General features: G+C 43.6%; 1 protein-coding gene across 1 annotated transcript in view; it reads right to left on the reverse strand.

Moving 5' to 3' along the window:
• CSMD2 (CUB and Sushi multiple domains 2) overlaps nucleotides 1-19,519 on the reverse strand; it is a gene marked incomplete at both ends in the record, with an annotated part of 507,564 nt that overhangs the window by 393,882 nt on the left and 94,163 nt on the right. The window contains 1 exon segment of the mRNA XM_084243387.1: nucleotides 16,096-16,208. Coding sequence (XP_084099513.1) covers nucleotides 16,096-16,208 — 113 coding nt within the window.

Below are 19,519 nucleotides of genomic sequence, written 5' to 3' on the forward strand. Positions count from 1 at the left end.
TACAGTGTATGCTAGTAATCATTGCCTCACTATGTGGCTCTCCTTCCTTTGCCACCCAAGATCTGGAGTCTATACATCTATTACTACAGTCCTGTGAAATTTGGCTCAAGTTATAGTCACAGTCAATTGAAACCTGGACGTAGAATTTGCATACGCGAGAACTTAATAGCTGTTTTTGGTTTACTCTTTGATTTTGGATTTCAGATTTCTTCCTCTTTGCTCTATCTCACACAAACAACACTAGTGCAACCGTAAAGAGAAACTGAAGGAAAAAAAAAATCACCTATAATCTCACTACTCCTCCAAGTCAATAGTTTCCCTTTTTACTTCTACCCAGTCCCTGTCCATATAAGACCTACTCTACAAGGTTATAATAAATATGGGGAAACAATTTTGCATTCTGCTTTTTTACTGAAAATAATATCATAAACATCTTTCTTGTATTACTAAATAATGCTATTATACTTTTAAATGGCTGCATAAATCCATTAGGTAGATATGCCATAATTTTCCTAGTCAGTCCCCTATTGTTGGACATTTTTACAGTTTCCAATTTTTCATCATTATAAATAATGCTGAAATCAACACTTTCATGCATATAACTTTCTTCTGTTGCTGAATTATTTCTGTAGGCTATATTCCCAGGAGAGGAATTACTGGGTCAAATGACATGAGCATTTTATGACTCTTGATGCATGTTGTCAAATTGGATTCCCAAAGGACTAATTTACATCACCACCACCAACGTGTGTATGTCTGTTTCCCTGCAACTGCTCCAGCACTGTACGGTATCCTTCTAAGGCTCTTCAAACTAATTTAATAGGGACGAAGTGTTGTTTTATTGTTTTAATTGACATTACTTTGATTACTAGCAAGAGCAAATAGCTTGCCTGTGTATTTACTTGCTGACTTTATTCCCTTTGCTTTGAACTCCAGATCTCTGTCTTACCATTTTGTATGGGCTCTTTATATAAGACTAACCCTTTCCTGCAATGTTGGGTATTGTTTTATTCAATCGTCAGCTGTTTTTCTTTCCAATTTAGGTTATTTTAATTGTACAGAACTTTTACATTCATATATGGTCATATTAGTACACCTTTTCTTTGCTCCTATAAAGTACAAAGCTTGACACTGCTCTCCATTATAGTGGATTTTTTTTTTAAACTTTGATCCAAAGGCCTGATATATTTATTTTTTTTTTTGCAGGTTGAAGTCCAACCACCCAGGTTTGAACCCACATTTTACCTCTTACTAGCTATGTGACCTCAGAAATAAAAAGGCTATTCGAGATTATTAAGAACAACTATAGGCCAATACATCTGATAACTTTGAACAAATGGATACATTTCACTCAACATAATCTACCAAGAGTAACCCAGGCAGAAACTAATGAACTTAAGAAACTGATCATAAACATGGAAATTGAAACAGAAATAAAAAATTTTCTGAGAAACGGAAGTCCAGGACCAGATAGCATTACAAATGAATTTTACCAAACTTTTATTAAAGAACTAATACCTACCTTGAGCAAATTGTTTTTAAAAACACAAGAAGGAATCCTCCCTAATACATTTTATGATACCAACATTCCCTTAATATAGAAACTAGACAAAGACAACACAAGTAAGGAAAATTATGGTCCATTATCCTCGATGAACATCGACGCAAAAATTTTCAATAAAACATTAGCAAATTGAATTCAACAATATGTCACAAGTATTATTCACCATGATCAAGTGGGATTCATCCCCGGGTTGCAAGAATGGTTTCGTATAACACACCATATCAACAAAAATCATAATACTAATAGATGCAGAGAAAGCATTTGATAAGATTCAACACCCATTTATAATAAGCACTATAGAGGAGATGGGAATAGAAGGAAACTACCTTAACATAAAAAGCCCACATATTACAAACCAACAGCCAATATAAGATTCAATATAAGAAAAAAGCTTTCCCCATAAGAGCTGGCACAAGACAAGTATGCCCATTGTCACCACTTTTACTTAACTTAGTATTAGAGGTTTTGGCTAGAGCTATCAGAAAGACACAGGAAATAAAGGGAATCCAAACATGAAACGAAGAAATTAAAATTATCATTATCTGCAGATAATATGATATTACATATAGAAGATACTAAAGATTCCACCAAAAAATTATTAGAAACAATAAATGAATATAGCAAAGTGGCAGGCTATAAAATCAATATACAAAAATCCATAGTTCTTTTCTATAACTACAAATAACAAATAAGAACAAAAGAAATTAAGAAAATAATTCCATTTATAGTTGCTTCAAAAAGAACTAAATAATTCAGAATTAACCTAGCGAAGGAAGTAAAAGACCTATGTGCTGAGAACTACAAAATGTTATTAAAGGTCGGAAAGACATAAGGAGATGAAAGGACAGCCCATGCTCAGGGATGGGGATGATCAATAATCAAAATGACTATCATGCCTAAAGGGTAATACAGATTTAACATAATCCCCATCAAAATCCCAACAATATTTTTCAAAAAAACCAACAAAAATATTGAAATTTATATGTAACCACAAAAGGCCTAGAATTGCAAAAACAACCCTAAGAAAAAAGGAGAGAAATGTGGGTATCATGTCACCTGACTTCAAACTTTACTCTAAAGCAGTAGTATTAATAACAGTATGGTATTGGCACAAAAATGGACCAGTGGAACAGAAGAGACTGTCCAGAAATAAACCTATACATATACCAACTTCTGATCTATGATAAATCATCCAGGAACATAAAATGGGGAAAAGATAGCCTCTTGAATAAGCTGTGCTGGGAAAATTGGAAAGCCACATGTAAAGATTGGAGTTGGATTACACACTAACACTATACTCACACACAAAAAATCCAAATGGATTAAAGATTAGATAAGACCTGCAACAATAAAGTAGACAGAAGAAATCAGTGGTGATACATTCCATGGTATCAACAATAGAAATATTTTTGGTAACTCAATCCCTATGGCAAGGGAATTAAAAACAAAAACAAACAATTGAGATTACCTCAAGTTAAAAAGCTTCTATACAGCAAAAAAAAAAAAATATAAGATGATTATCTAGACACCCTACTGAATTGGAAAAAAATATTTACAGAATATACAACTGATAAGGGATTCATATCCAAGATATATAAAAAACTCATACAATTCAACAACAACAACAACAAAAAATAAATACTGTTAATTGGGCAGCATATATGAATAGACAATTCACCAAAGAGGATATCCAGAAGGCCAAAAGAAATGTGAAAATATGTTCTCTGTCACTTCTAATAAGAGAGATGCAGAATAAAACTACCCTGAGTGCCCACCTCACACCCATGAGAATAACAAGTTTCAGAAAATCCCCCAAGTACAGGAGGGGATGCCGAGAAAGAGGAACTGATTACACTGTTGGTGGGAACATGAACTGGTGAAACAACATAGAAAGCAACCTGGGTTTCCCTTAAAAAATTAAAAAATAAAAATACCATATGACGGACAATCCCATTCTGAGGCCTATAGCTACGGTATATGAAGCCATCACCCCCAAACCCCGTATGGCCTAAATCTTCTTCAGCAAACAAATGGATCAAAAAGATATGGTATGTACAAATCACAGAATATTCCACAGACACAAGAAATTCATCCATTTTCAACATAATTGAGGGAATTTGAAAAAAATGATGTGTAGCAAAGCTAGTCAAAACCACAAAAACAAGTATTGGAATTTTATAGAACAGACAATTCAACAGTGTAAAACACTTTCAACATCTACCAGACATCAACAAACATCCTGAGGGCACTGAGGTTAAGGGGGTGGTGGGGAGGGACAGGGGACACAAGGGCTGGGGGGTGAAAGCAGGGAAATAGAGTCATTATCCACAGGACAGGTCTCAGAAAGGCTGGACTGGGGTCCTGCAGTCCTGGGAGAGGTCCAGGTTCACACTTCAGGCTGCCTGACTCTGCTTGGCTTCTCCTTCCTGTGGGGCAGGGAGGGAGCTGGGGAGCATGGGCTAGGAGAGCTGTATGGACTTACTCAGGGAGACAGCACAGAGTGGTGATCAGTGGACTCTGGATCCAAATTGATTTTCAAACTCTGCATGACCCTTAGGTGCTGTAGAGCCTCAGACAAGACAACTAATTCTCTGGGCCTCAACTTCCTTCTCTGTAATGTGGGGGTCCTATGGCCTTGTCGCAAGGTGGGGATGTATTAGTGTCTGCAAGTTCCCATCATGTTTCTGGGCATGTCAGAGAGGCTCAGGGCTTTTCCTTTCTTTCTTTCTTTTTTTTTTTAAGATTTATTTATTTATTTATACAAGCACTGGGTACAGTCAGAAGTGTGGGAGGGTGAGAGAATTCACCAGAGCCAGAGCGGGGAGCAGAACAGGCAGACTGATGAAATATTACTGCTGAGGGGAGCAGGGGGCTCAGCAGGAGAGGTCTGAGCACCATGTGGGACCCTCTCGGCAGCCGGGGATCGAACTGGCGCTGCAGAGGCTGCGGGCAGCTTGGCAGCACAGCGCTCAACCGCTGCACCACCAGGGAAGGCCCGCTATTCCTTTCTTCATCTCAGACAGGCTGGGCGAGGGAGCCCGTGGTTTGCATGAGGATACAGGACTGTGAAAGAACCCTATTACATTAATGGAATGGAAAGAGGGAAGAATAGAGATGTACTCTGTCCACTGCAATTCTCCAAATCAGAGTGTCCCCACTAACATGGTAAGTGCTATGCTCTCCTGCTGTTTGAATGAAATGTCAGTGGGTTCAACCCTCAATTATCCACAGTAATGAAGGGATGGACTGGAAAGAAAAATCCCAAACAGTGGCTAATCACCCCCAAATTATCAATTAATGGCAGGAGGTGGGATTGGAATATTATGATACTTCTGTTTGGAAGTACCCTCTCCCACTGATGCTGAGCTCATGGGCTGACAGGAAAGTCACCCCAAGGAGGGGCAGTATCCCCTGAAACTCCAGGGCTGGGCTCAGTGGAGGAAGCTCTGACAAGGGCAGCTGACCCAGGTCCACAAAAGAGCATGTGTCCAGCTCCAGTCACTGCCAGGCTGTCCCCCGCCCCCCATCTCCTTCCAGATGAGAAGAGTCACATTCAGGTCCCCACTCAGCAGTGTTCCACCTGCTTCAGGGCCATTCTGGGAGGGACTGGGACGGGGCTGGCAGTGATCCAGAACCAGTCATGTTTGGGTTCTGTGGCTCCTCTGCCGTGGGCACAGATTGGGGGGAAGGGTCAGGACTGGGGCATCCTGCTGCCTCCCTTGAAAAGGACGTTTATCAGCTGAAGACCTGTGCTAATAGGTGTTAAATAGAGTTCAATGCAGAAAATTGAGAAGTAATGAGACTTGGAGCCGAGAGAGTAAATTAAGAGGTGATCACCCAGCGGGCCGAGGGCCTGCACCTGAATGCTGAAAAGGAGGCGCCCTGCTGGTCAGAGAGCCCAGGGCCCGATGTGAGGTCAGAATAATGAGCCGACCCCAAAGGAGGCTGAGGGGTGGGTGGGCCAAAGCAATCAAGGAGTTACTGTATTTCACGAGCCCAGGTAGGGTCCAGGATTTTCCATATTTTAATCTCTGACATTAGGATGCATCTTATAATCGATGACATGTCATATTTTAATTGGTACATCACATACAGTTGCATCTTCTAACTGAGGGCAGCGTCGCTTTGATGAAATGGTCCCAGGAACCCTGAGCACATCCCTTCCCTTGTCTGGGCCTTTTACATCGGATGAGACGATGGTTTCTCCAGTCACCGCTCTATAGTCTCACCTCGGAGATGGTGCGGGGTGGGTTCCAGGCCACGAAAAAAAAGCAGCTACCACAGTAAAGCAACCCATGAAATTTTGGGTGTCCCAGTGCACATGAAAGTTATTTTACACTATGCCGTAGTCTGTCAAGTGTGCAATAGCTCATGGTGTGCAATAGCTGTTTAAAACAAAGTGTACGCATCTTACTTAAAGGTCACAGAGACAAGAAGTGAGCACACGCTGTTGGAAAGTGGTGCCAATGGCCTTGTCAGACACAGGGTGGCCACGGACCTCCATTTGCAAAAAATGCAATGTCTGCAAAGCTCTGCAAGCCAAGCCGGCCCAGGGAGGCCTGCCTGTGATCAGCCAAGCGCGCACCACGCTGTGAGGGACTCTGGTCCTGTGTCGCCTCATTTGTTCCCACGACCATCCCACCAGTAGGGCTTATTACTACTTTTGTCCTCCCATCACAAGGAGGTCAGAGGAGGTCAAGTGACCCACTCAAAGGCCCACGCTGGCTCCTAACTGCTGCCCTGGAGTCGGTTCTTCCTGCAGACCCTGAGCTCCTCAGGAGGTGCACGCTGGAGAGGCTCAGACCAACACAGCACAGGAGACTGGGAGCCACGCAAGCGGTGGGAGACCGGAAGCAGCTAAGCCACGCAAGTGGTGGGAGACCAGTGCAAATGGAGGCTGCTCAGGGAGTGCTGAGCACCAGGAGTAGCCCCTGGTTTTAGCAGAGACTGGAAGGAAAAACAGAGCAGGAGCTTGCAGGGTGGCAATGAGGAGAGGAAGGGAGGTTCGGGAGAGAGGGGTGAGTGGGGAGAGAGCATGGTGTATCTGAAGACTGGACAAGGTCCATTATGAGTGGTAAAGAGAAGCGTGGAGATCAGGCTGATGCCCAGGATGTTAATGGCCAGGTAAGAAGATTGTACTCCATCCTGAGAGCAACTGGAAGACAGAAGAGAACACTCTCTGAGATCCTTGCACCCAAGAATCTAACGGTTCCCTGAATCTTACTGGACAATGAGTGACTATAAACTCCTAAGAGGACAGCTCTGGAGCTAGACCTCCCCCACCCCCACCATGTGTAGTTGCACAGGTTGAGTACTGCAAAAGGCAGAGAGCTGAGGAACACTAAAACTCAGCCTGTACTCCACGGGCCGTGTTCCCTTGGGATGACAACAGCCCTACATATGGGCTAGCCAGGATTCAGGTTAGGAAAGGACATCACTAGCCACTATTGTGTGTCCCTACTGTGTGCCAAGCCCTGGACTAAGGTAGGTGACAATCCTTGCTCTGAAAGCTACGAGGCTTAACCAAAGGTTTTGTCAGGGAAAGGAATGCTTTTTTTTCTCTCCCCCAAATCATACCAGACCCTATTTTAATAACTTCCTTTTACGTGAGCCTACTATGCACCAAATGTTGTGCTAGGGGCTTTCTAAGCCTTATCACTCCTCACATCTCCTTGAACAGAAGAAATAATGATCCCATTTTCCACAGGGCAAAGCTGAGGGATTCAGAGCTTTGCCTTTGGTCACGCAGTGGGAACACAGCAGAGCTCGAACTGGATCGCCAGAGACCCAACCAGGCACGAGAGAAATGTCCTCCATGTGGCACAGCCACTGGTGTTTGCTGCCTGGAGACTGTGCCAGGCATTCCCCATGCACAAACCCTTCCCATCCTCATTACCACTCACTGAGGAGGGCATTAATCAGCTTTGGAGGTTCGGAGACTTGCCCAAGGCCTCACAGCCAGCCAGGGTGTGAGCCCACCTCATTCTGACCCCTGTTCCACCCTTACTCCAGCTGTGCAACAGTTTCAGGCCCCTTAAAGACAGGGGCTACTTCTAGTCACTCCTGTATCCCCCAAGCCTTCCTTGCCACCTGGAGCAGAGCAGGTATACAGACATATTTGCCGGAGAACTAAACAGGGCTAGAGGGGTCAAGCAGATGTACACCTTAACCCACAGACAATCCCACCACCTGAAAAAGCTCCACCCACTCATCTCTGAGTCCCCTGACACCTGATACAAGAAGGGTCAGGCACAAGCCTCTAGGGACAGGTCTTCAAGGTATGTTAATACTCTTCCCCAAAGGGGGCATCATCACCATGCATGATGAACTGTTTGTGGGATTATTGAGGACGTGATATGAAATTCATCCTGATTCCCTACTTATTGAGAAGTGCTGCCCAATTTGTCTCAAATGTCACATCTCTATGTATTAATTTGCCACTTCGCAGTGCTGATTAAAAGGAATGTTCTCCAACTCCCAAGGCAGAGTCATCGGAAATGGAGCAGGTTCACTCAGGAAGCACACCCTGTCCCTCCTGGGCAGAGGAAATGGACATTTGTTACCTCCTACCCTAGAGGGGACCTCGGCAGCCCTGCTGTTCTGGCCCGGAATGGCCTGAGTGGTGTAAATTGCATATATATATATATATATATATATATATATATATATATATATATATATATATCAAATAGCTTCTGTTAGTCCAATTTTGAGATGCCTGCATAATGTTCCAGAATTGGGAAACTCTTTCAGAATGAGAAAATTGTCTGAGAGGCTGAGCCTGGGAGAGGGGAATCAGCAGGTCTAATTGCAGGAAGGAATAAAACCAGGAGGTGTCTATTTCTGAACCCCAATTTTCCTGTGTCCACAGCGACATGATCACCTTCAACCCTGCTCCTCCTCCAAAAGCCAGAAACACACTGTGTTCCAAGGCTCCATCTGAAACTGCCTCTCCCAGCAAAGCAACAACAGGGGGCTACATCTTCATCCATCTGTCTATCACAAATGTCTGTCCAGCCTGTTGCACCAAGCTGTGGCCATATGCAGAGATGACATCACCGACCTTCCATAGTAGCAGAAACACAGCCCGGTACTTTTTCAGAAGAGACAGTAAAGTGAGTACGTGCTCCTCCCTGTCCTGTTCTCCTTTGGGAGAGTGAGTGGATGGGGGTAGCAGGGCAAGATGTGACTGTGAGGATGATGTTTGGATGCAAAGCCGAGGAATGTGCATAGTAGGTGCTCAAGAAACATTAGCTCCATCAAAGACTGGACCACACACTTCACGTGCCATGTCAGTCTCTGACCTCAGTTTTTCCAGTGGACTAATGGCTCATGGGTGGGCTTCAGGGCATCTGAATGATGAAAAAAACATGGAAAAGTGGTGTGTTGTGTGTGTGTGCGCACATGTGTGTGTGTTTGTGTGTGTGTGTGTGTGTGTCAGTGTAAGAATGTCTGTAGAGAAAGTCACAGCTTTCAAGTCCAAGACCCTAAAAGCCTAGGGCCTACAGGCTTGCCATGAGCATCTTCAGCTCTAAAACAACCTCTCCCTTCAAAGGGGAAGGGCCCACGGAAAGATCAGGTTCCAGGACATGGCTCCAAGCCACTAGGTGATAGGGCCCAGACACATCCCTACCCCATGGCTCTCTCTCAGGTGCTGACAGAGACCAAGGACACCCTGCTCCTTCCCCAGGAAGCTGCAGTCTGTTTGTCAGAGTAAACACCTTGAACAACTGAGCTGAGGATTCTATGCAAACAGATGTGCCAGAGGGCGGAGGTGGGGCTGGGCCTTCCATCTATGGAACTGACATATCTTTTCTTCCATCTTGTGAAACAACCGCAGGCAAGTCAGGCTCAGTTGAGGTGATTTCATTAATTAGCTGCTTTCTCTCAAGCATTGATGATTTGCCAGGCAGTGAACTGTGTATATCATGCGACTTATGTTTCTCTTCCTTAACGGTCACCACAGTTCCATGAAGCATTATTCTTACTCAGATGCCACAGGTGTGAAGCCAGAGTTGGTGCCACAAAGTCACTTGCCCCACAGTGACCCAGCAAGCGAGTGACACAGAGGGGATGGGATGGGATTCCAGATGTGCTTGAACCCAGAACCTAAGGACTCGTTCAAGGTACTACAACATCTCTCTCCTGGTTAGCAAGGAGTTTGCACAAACAAGGATCCCTCATCCTTCCAGATTCTGGGTGGGCATTATAAAAAAAAAGAGGCCTGATTTTATGGCAGTCTCCTAAAATCTCAGTCATATTTACCTAGGCAGAAATACCTGTTTTGAGGTCTAGCTATTAAACACATCCACCAGACTAAAACCCAGCACTCAGAGACAGGTTCTCCCTCACAAGGGTGTCAGGGTGACTGCTCAAGATGAACGCTGCTAAAAAAAATCAAAGGTGCAACCAGGACTAGGTGTTAAAAACCTGCAGAGGCTCTTATCTAATTGACATTTCTGATCTGCTGATAATTCTTGTTTACATGCTGAGTGTTCTGAAATAGACAGAAACAACTCCATACCACCCCTGAGAGCAGTGTGTAGAGAAGGTGGGAGGCCTGGGGGCTTTGCAGGGGTGAGGGAGAGGGAATAGAGATAATATCCAAATAGCAGCCAAAGTGGAAAGACACCAGGAAGACACATGCCAGGGGCAAACTGATGAAATAAGAGGCTTTCATACTCAAGAGGGACAGAGGCTACATCCTGAGCACTAGAGTCAGACAGAAGAGAGGCCTAGAAACCAGGACACGCTGGATTCCAGGAGGACTTAAAAGTGAAAGGTAAAAATAAAAGGAAAAGAATAAGATAAGCATTTCAATGAATATGTATCTGGTCTTGGCATGCAAAAGGCCTTTCCAAGCAGGACACCAAAGGTAGAGTCTAAAAGAAAAAATTTAAAGTTAAAAATGTGTGACATAGAAATGAAACGGCTGCACATCAAAAGGAAAGCCATATTAATATCTTTAATATGCAAAGCCACTTACAAAAGAAGAGAATATAGTGACACCCCAAAAGGAAAGTCGGCAGAGACTGGAACTGGCAATTTACAAAATGATATACAAACGATACAAACGGCGAGTCACGCTGGACAGCTGCTCAGCCTTCCCTGTCATCAAAGAGATGTAAACCATGACCCCCAGTGAGATTTCATCTTCGACCCACTTTAATCAATGAAATTGATTTAAAACATGCCACATGGGTACAGTGGGGGGAGGGAAGCACCCCAAGCCCTGTTGGTGGAGACGCAATCATATGACCTTTCTGAAGACACTGTGCAACGAGGTATTTAAAACGTAAAATATTCGCTCTATGACCCAGCAAGTGTACTTCCAAGAATTTATTCTGAGAAGATAATTAGATGAGGGTGTCAGTTGTATGTACAAGGTGTTCTGCACCTGCACGTCCACCAAAGGGGGCTGTTAGAGGACTGTGGTGTGAGCAAACCACCGTGGCTTCCTCAGGGTGTTCACCAAGCAGAAAAAGCAGGGCTGCTATCAACACAGAGGACCAGCCTCGCCTGCTAGACGAGAGAGATGCACGTTCCCCGTAACCCCGACTGCGAATGGATCTTTGTGTGCGCCTGTATGTGCGTACATATGTGTGCGCACAATGGAGCACTGTCTACATGTCTCCAGATGACAGAGGTGAGACTGGACCCTCCGCAGTGGACAAGCAGCCCTAGCTGGACAGAGCAGGGGGTCAGGCGGAAGAGAAAGGGGTGATTGGGGGAAGGCCCCAGGGAATTCACTACTGAAAATGGGGTTTCCCAACCTAGCACACATAAATACAGGATGCTGTATTAAATTTGAATTTCAGATGACCCACAGACATCTTTTTTAAGTACAAAATATTGGAGATATACGAAGAGATTCCAATTTTTAAAAATTGAGTAATTTCAAATTCAAAAGGAGTGTCCAGTATTTCATCCCCCAGCTCTAGCTGAGTAGCTCTGGAACCAACTCTTGTTGTCTCCCTGACATGACCCACGCCAGCCTGGAGGGGTGCTGGGACCCTGGCAGGCTTCCCGTGCCCCCCCCCCCTTTCTCTGCCTTAGCCAGTTTACCTGCCCTGGAAATAGGGTGTCCACCCTCTCCAGGATGGCTGCAGAGAGTGCAGTGCAGGAGAAGGATGAAGTCATGAGTGCCAGAAAAGTCACATTAAAACTCCTGGCCCTTAAGCTGAGCACAAAACTCCCAAGCCCCGGTTGGTACATCTGTAAGATGGAGATAGCAACGTCTGTCTGCGGGGGCTGGCATGGGGATTAAATGAGATAACGTATGTAGAGTGCCTGGCATACAGTCAGCGCTTAATACAAGCTGATCCCCTTCCCTCCTGTCCACAGCTGCAGCCCACGCTCCTGCCCGCGGGGATTACAAATCAAGCATCTCCTGTCATCTGAGCACTTGACGACTGGCCTTTTTGATCTTTTCCTTGAAGCGGCAGCATCTGTGAGCTGCCACTCTTCACCTGACTTCACCTTTCTCCCAAATCCTGAGCTGCGGTTCAGTTCTTATCTGCACTTCTCACTCTCGGACGAGGGTGGAGGAGGATCACACGCTTTTGACAGCAGACTTTCAGGGATGTCAGGCCAGAGGAGCTACCAGGAGTGGGGCCCTGACGTCACTTTGAAATGGGCAAAGCAACATCCTGAATTGAGAATGGAAGGAGGCCAACCTGATGGAGGGCAGCCCGGACTGGTGGGGAAGCTTTTATGCTGGAGCTGGTCTGTCTGTCTGTCTGTCTCTGTCTGTCTGTGTGCTGTCCCGCTGAATGACCAAGGTGGACTCTGCAAAGGAGAGGTTTACCTCCTTTCACTAGAGCCAAATCTCTATAGTCCCTTTGTCTACTGACAAGGCCAGGGAGTAAAACAAAATCTTCCAAGGTCATCCAGTGAGTTGGTTATAGGCCCAAGAAGCTAGTGTCACCAGCCAGTCCCACCAAATGGAATTGTCCAGTTAAGGCCTGATAAATTGCTGATAAGCCCAGTGAGAGAGGGCCCAGGCCACTACCATGGATACATGTACCCCATGGTTTATGCTCAGCAGTGGCTGCCCCTCTTGGTCCCCCCACCTTCCCTCCTTGCCCCTCTACTGGATGTTCCAAGAGTTGGTATAACACACTTTTCTGGCTGCACAAATTGCCCCATGGCCTAGCCCTAAGGCAGACCAACCATATTTGGAGACAGCCAAGGCCATGCCCAGTTCCCTTGTTAGCACAGATATCTGCAGTTGTTCTGCCAAGCAGCCAACCACAGCAGCCACCGACAGTTGAGCAGGCAGAAGCTTGCATGGATGACCGCCTAGGGGCTCACACACTTACAGCACCTATTTGCAATGGCTGGCCTGGGTCTCCCCGCAGTTTTTTGTCTTTTAGGTGCCAATGACTTATATACCTGACACTACTAGGTGGCTGAGGGATGACAGGCCCTTCCTTCTGCCTGATTGGTCCTAATGGGAAAAGCTGAGCAACCTCATATCTGGGCTAGCTTTGCTAGGTCAGGCAGGTGAGAAGTACCCGAAAGGGTACCCCCATCCTAATATTCTGTAACCTCCTTTGGATTACAGACCTTTGTGAGTCTGATGGATGCTCTAGCTCAGCATTACCCAGCAAAATCTTCTGCAATGGTGGAAACAGTTTATATCTGGGCTGCCTAATATGTCAGTCACTGTCACACGTAGCCACTAAATACTTGATATGAGGCCAGCATGACTGTAAATTTTAATTTTTATTTCATTTTGATTAATTTAAATATAAATATTCAACTGTGACTAATGACTACTATATTAGAAGCACAGTTCTAGATCAGAGGTCAGGAAGAGTCAAATGGCAAATACTTTAGGTTTTGCTGGCCATATGGTCTCTGTGGCAATAACTCAGCTCTAAAGAGGAAATACATGCAAACAGGCATAGAAAGTATGTCAACAAATGGCTTGAATGCATTCTAATAAAACTTTATTTACAAAAACCAGGCTTGGGCAAGATTTAGCTGGGAGCCATAGTTGGTGATTCCTGTTCTAGACCCTTTCTAGAAAAATATACACATATCCTTATACATTCAGAATTGTCACTAATTCCAAGGGGTTTGCAGACAGGCTACTGATGTCCAGCTACAGACCCTGGCCATGAATTCCATGCTGGAAGTTCTGACTTATAAGGACTCTGAAAGTACCTTCAGCTCTGCTTCCTGTGATGAAGTTTTTTGGCATCGTGCCCCAGAGGGAGCAGCTGGTCAGGGGTCAACAGGACACTTTTACCTAAGCTCATAAGGCCTTTTCCTAAGGCCTCAGACAAATGCCTGCAAGGAGAGTTGCCCAGGTGGGTGCCCCATGGCCAGCCTTTCCCAGGCTCTCTGCAGGCCCCAACTCCAGGGTCACTGAAGCATTCCCCCCTCCACAAACACAACCTGTTCCCCCAAGGCCAAAACACTGTGGAAGGAGATCAGAGACTTTAAAAAGCTTCTGAAGAGGTTTCTCTTAGTAAGGAGGTTGGAGTTGCAACTTGGAGAGAATTTGTTTGGATTCAGGGCCAAAGTTCAGGGAGAGGAGGTCGCAAGCAGAGTGACCAAAGCCATTGATACGGATGTCCCCCACTTCTCAGAAGTTCATGTTCTGCTACTTCACTTTCATGAAAGAAAACTAGCACCTGTTTTCTCTAACCCAAAGTAACCCAGAGGATTTTTGCTTTTCTGACAAAAGCACAGTGAGCAATCAGCGTCTGTTTGCGGCGGCCATCCCAGGCACGAGAGTGGCATTGCCAACCCCTCCCCTGGAAACTGTTCTGCACAGGCTGTGTGTGTTTCACATCATCCCTGTTTTTACGATATGTTAGTGCAGTGGTAGGTTTTATGTATTATTTGGTATGATGCGGTAGGTTATTTTGGGGGGTCAGGGAATGCTCAGAAAATTTTCTATATAAATTAATGGTAATTGCTTCTTTACTTTAGGCCATTTCGACTTATGAAAGGTTTTATAGAAATGCTGTACTGTAAGTAGCAGGGGAAATCTGTGTTGGAGGAGCTTACTGTTTTTTCAAAAGAAATTGGGCTGTCTCAAGAGACTTCACTTTAAAAATAGGTAGGCCTTTGCAGGAGCCTCGTTAAAGGCAAATGGGGTTATGTCAGGAGCCCTCAGTTAAAGCAAGCTGCAGGTGTATTAGAAGCCCTCAGTTAAAGCCATATGGACCTCTGAAGCCTTCTCAGGTCCCTTTACTTAAAAATAACTGAGGGGCCTGCCTGGTGGCGCAAGGGGTTGAGACGCAACCTATGAAGCTATCCGTAGCCACTTCAGCACAAGTTTGATCCCCGGCCAGGGAGTTACCCACATGGTGCAGCAGACCTCTCCTGTCTAGTCTGCTGCTCCCCTCAGCAGTGTGTTTCAGTAGATCTGCTTGTTCTATTCCCCACTCTGTCTCTGGTGAATCCTCTCACCCCCCACACCTCTGGCATGCACCCCAGCTCTTGTATGAATAAATAAATAAATCTTTAAACAAAACATTTAAAAATAACTGAGACCTTCCCAGGAGCCCTCAATTGCTCAGGTAAAAGCATCAATCGTGTGCCCTACCCCCACTCCCCCACCCACCAGAGGTGGAATTTCCCCAAGAGCTAGGATTTACCCTTTTCCATGGTGTCTTCCTAACCAAGACAAAGGTGATATCTATTTCTACATTGTTATAGCTTCATTCATGAAATTATCACTTATTCCTTAAGTTCTTGGAGGCGAGGGAAAAAAAGCATTCCAATAACTGACATGCTTTACTAGGGTGTTATGTCATTACTGTTATTAATTATCATTAACAGTCTTAAAATATGCCTATTAATGATCTCAACACAAAATAGCAGCGCAGTCTTAGCCAAGAGCAGCATAATTTTCTATTAATGAGATGTAAATTTCCCAGGGAAATGACAGAGATCTAGAAGTACCACCTTCTGAACTAACATAATAAAGTTAATAATAATAATAGTGTATAATCTGAAGATATTAGTGTTAATTTGAATGCTAACACCATATTTAAACAGGCTGAAAGAAGTTATTTGCATAATTCAAACCCAGAAGCCCTAATCCATGCTAGCAGGAAAAACTGATTGTTCTCCGAATGATATAAAACTCACTCTTTACCATCAGTATATTGGGAGGAAATTTTTTTCTGCTTATTTTCTTTCTTTTACTTAGCGTTTTTATCTCTCTTATTTTCAAAACCAAGCTGAGGTACCTTATGCAATTAAGCCCCATAGAAAACAGGATTAAAAAAAAAACACACACAACAAAACCCAGTTAAGGGGACAGAGAAGTAGATGCTACCAGGCCCTTGGGATAAACTATTGTAGCTGAGCTCCAATTTCAATTCTCAGTTTCCTGGAAACACAGAATAGGCAATTTAAGTAACTGAGTTACTGGTTAGTAGCCAGCCTTGTTAGTACAGGCCTAAGCTCTGGATCTGAAGAACACCTTCCCGGCAGCTGAGTGCCGCAATACAGCCCCGCCTGGGACTCCTGGACTCCTCCACCCTGGCCAGGGTGGAGGCACCTACCTTCATAGCTGGCGTGGAAGCCCTGCGCGCTGACCGCATAGTCACTGATGAGGCGCAGGGAGAGGGTGGTGGCAGCGCTCACGATGGTGGCTGGCAGTTGAAAACCCGTGAGCCTGAAAGACAAAGACATGGGACTTAAGGAGAATGACCCTCTTGGGAATTGCACATCTGTTAAGCATTTATTGAGCGCCTGCTGGATGTACAATGTTGAGCGAGGCACAAAGAGGGTTATGGAAGAATCCTAACAAATGCAAGCTGTTCAAAGACAAAGGGATTCTCAGCAGAGGTGAGAATGGGAAGCAGTATCCTTCTGTCTGCCAGGAAAAAATGAGGGGGGGCTACACCCCAAAGCCACCGGCTAGTCCTGGCCTGGTGGCCTGCTTCATTTGTGTCTCTTTTCTCCTCTTCCCATTTCTTCTCCTGTCTGTTCCCTTTCAGGCTGAGATTCCTTGAGGTTCAAGGTAGACTTCATTACAAATTCACAACTAATAATCACCAAGTGACAATATTTATTCATGTACTGAGGAAGAGTTAGCCGACTGTAAGTAGCAGAATGTGGATATCTCTTACCATGGATTTTATTCTTTGAAAGGAGCATCTACTGCTTTTACAGATATGATAAGTAGTTATTATTTTTAAAAGATGAAAGCAAAAATAAAAACCAATGCAATCTTGAAATAATCACTCTTGACAGCTGACATACAAAGAGACGGCAGGATCGGTAGATGGGATCATAGTCAATGAAATTCCATACAAATGGGACCATGCTTTTAAAATTAAAATGCTTAATTTTAATTTTTCCTGAAAGCTAAGAAAAAGAAACAAGGGTAAAATGGAAGAAATTGTTGAACCTCATATAATATCTCTTTAGCAAAAAGAATCATTTTTGAAAGTTTCTTCTAACGTGAAGAGAAAATAATGAAGCTTTCACCAAACGCTTGGGGATATATTTCAGGAAGGAACTTTACCTCCACTGGGCATCCAGGCATGTGGGCCCCACAGGTGACCTGACAGTGCACAGGTGGCAGGGAGGTGGCCAGTCCTTTACCCTTCCACCCTTGTCCTTGATTCCTAACGGAGGCTTTCCCTGCTACCCATCCATGCTCCAGAAGGGCTCTTGACTCCCATATTTAAGTAGTTTGGGGTATCTGGGGTGCTGCTGGACACTTCCTATATCTGCCACTGCTATATAATGTCTAGATGCCCAGAAGACCCCTGCAGAGTAGGAGTCTTGGGTTCAGACAAGTTAAATCAGATGTTTATTAACCCATTGTGAAAAGCCCTGTGTCAGATGAAGCCCTGGCCCTCCCTACCACCATCCTAATCCTCGAGGACTTTTGTTAACTCAGACTGAACTCAAGGAAAAGAAGAGAAAAAAATCATCCACCATGAAATGAGTGACCAAGTACATTTCAAGGTCATCTTCTCTTCTAATAAGTAATCAATAATCATCTAGCAGAGGACCCCTAGTCTCCTCCTCCCTCCCCCTTCCTGTCTTTATTTCTCTCATTTTCTCACAGGGATAAAAAATGTATATATATATATATATAATAATGAAACTACACGTTATAAGAAAACAAGCTTTTTAAAGTCATCTCATGCCGGGAAGGTCTTTCTAAGCCAGATATCTTTAAAGGACGCCTTTGACTTCACTTGCCCAGCATTCTTTTAGGGAGCAGGGGAGGTTCTGACAGGTGCCCTGGGGCTCACTAGCCACAGCTCTGGGACAATGACTAATGAAGGTACAGCTCTGCTTTATGGACTTGATCTAGGTCCAGAGGAGAAGGAGGAGGGCACAGAACCTAAGCAGGAGTCTTTCTGAGTCCTTCATTGGCCTATGATATATAGAGTTGGAGAGTCTTTTATTTTTTAATCTAAATCATTCACATGTAAGCTTGGGTCTGCTGGTAGCCTCTTTATCATGGCAAAGAGTCTGTCTACTATGGAGACAATGATATCCCACATAGATATAATCAAAGCTGAACAGTGAGCAGAGAGGAGAGACAGACTCCTGATAATAACAGTGTTGGGATCCTCGATCTAGCCACGCATGGAGATCTATCTCTGCAGTGCCCAGTGACATGAGCTGACATTCTGTATTTGCTTGCTTTCTGTCTTTTGTTCAAGTTCATTTGATTTGGGTTCTATCTCTTAAAATTGGCTCAGTACTAGTGGACAGCATGAAATCCTAGAGGCATTAAAGGAAAATAATGATTGATTTAATTATGTGATAATTAAAAGTGCATGCGCAGAGCAAAAGAAATTGTAAGAAGGTAAAGAAAAAAAAAACAACTGGAAAGATTGTGTGTAATATGTATGGCAGGAAGATCGTTACTATCATAATCTACAAAGGACACATAAAATCAACATTATAAAGTGGGAAAAGGTAAAGTGGAAAAGGGCCAGGGTTACAAACAAACACATGATCCATCCAATATTAAAAATATTTTAATATTTTTATTAAAACTAAATCCATAAGATTCTTTTTTTCACCTATCAGATTGGCAAAATATCCTGAGTTGGCAGGGGTTAAGGGAAAAGAGGATAATAAGAAACTACACATATACATTTGACAAATCAGATTAAATGGGTCATTCCTTGAAAATCACATGAAATAGATAATCCAAATAGTCCTATAACTAGTAAGGGATAGTAATTTTTAAAAATCTTACAAAAAGAAGTATCCAGGCCCAGCTAGTTTCACTAGAGAATTCTAGTAAAGGTATAGAGAATGAAAGCCAATTCCACACAATTTCTTACAGAAATTAGAGGAGAAAGAAACTGCTAAACTCATTTTATGAGTAATGCCCTGATACCAAAGCCAAAGATAGCATAAATAAAGAAAACCAAAGACCAATATCTCACATGAATATAAAATTAAAAATCCATGCCAAAATATTGCAGCAAATCCAGCAATATATAAAAATAACTATACATCGTAACCAAGTGGGGTTTATTATGAAGATGTAAGTCTGGTTCAACAAATTAAAGATCACTTTAATTCATTGTATTAACAGTTCAGAAGGAGAAAAATCACATGATCATATGAAAACTGATGCAGAAAAAACTCTTGACAAAACTCAATATTCATGGCTGACTTTAAAACATTTTCTTAAAGAAAACTAAGAACAGAGGGAAATTTCCTGACTTGATAAAGAGCATCTACAAAACCCAGTAGCTAACATCACACTTACTGGTAAAAGACTGAATGTTTTTCCCCAAAGACTGACAACAAGGTAAGTATCTAATAATCCAATTGGAAAATTGGCAAAAGACACCAAGAGACATTTCACTACAGAGGATAGAGCACTTGTAACATGTTCAATATAATTAGCCATTAGGGAAACCTAAATTAAAAGCATGATGAGATATTACTACATACCCATTAAGACAGATACAAAATAGTGGTTACACCAAATACTAT

Source organism: Talpa europaea, assembly GCF_964194135.1.
Source record: "Talpa europaea genome assembly, chromosome: 9".
Lineage (NCBI taxonomy): Eukaryota > Metazoa > Chordata > Mammalia > Eulipotyphla > Talpidae > Talpa > Talpa europaea.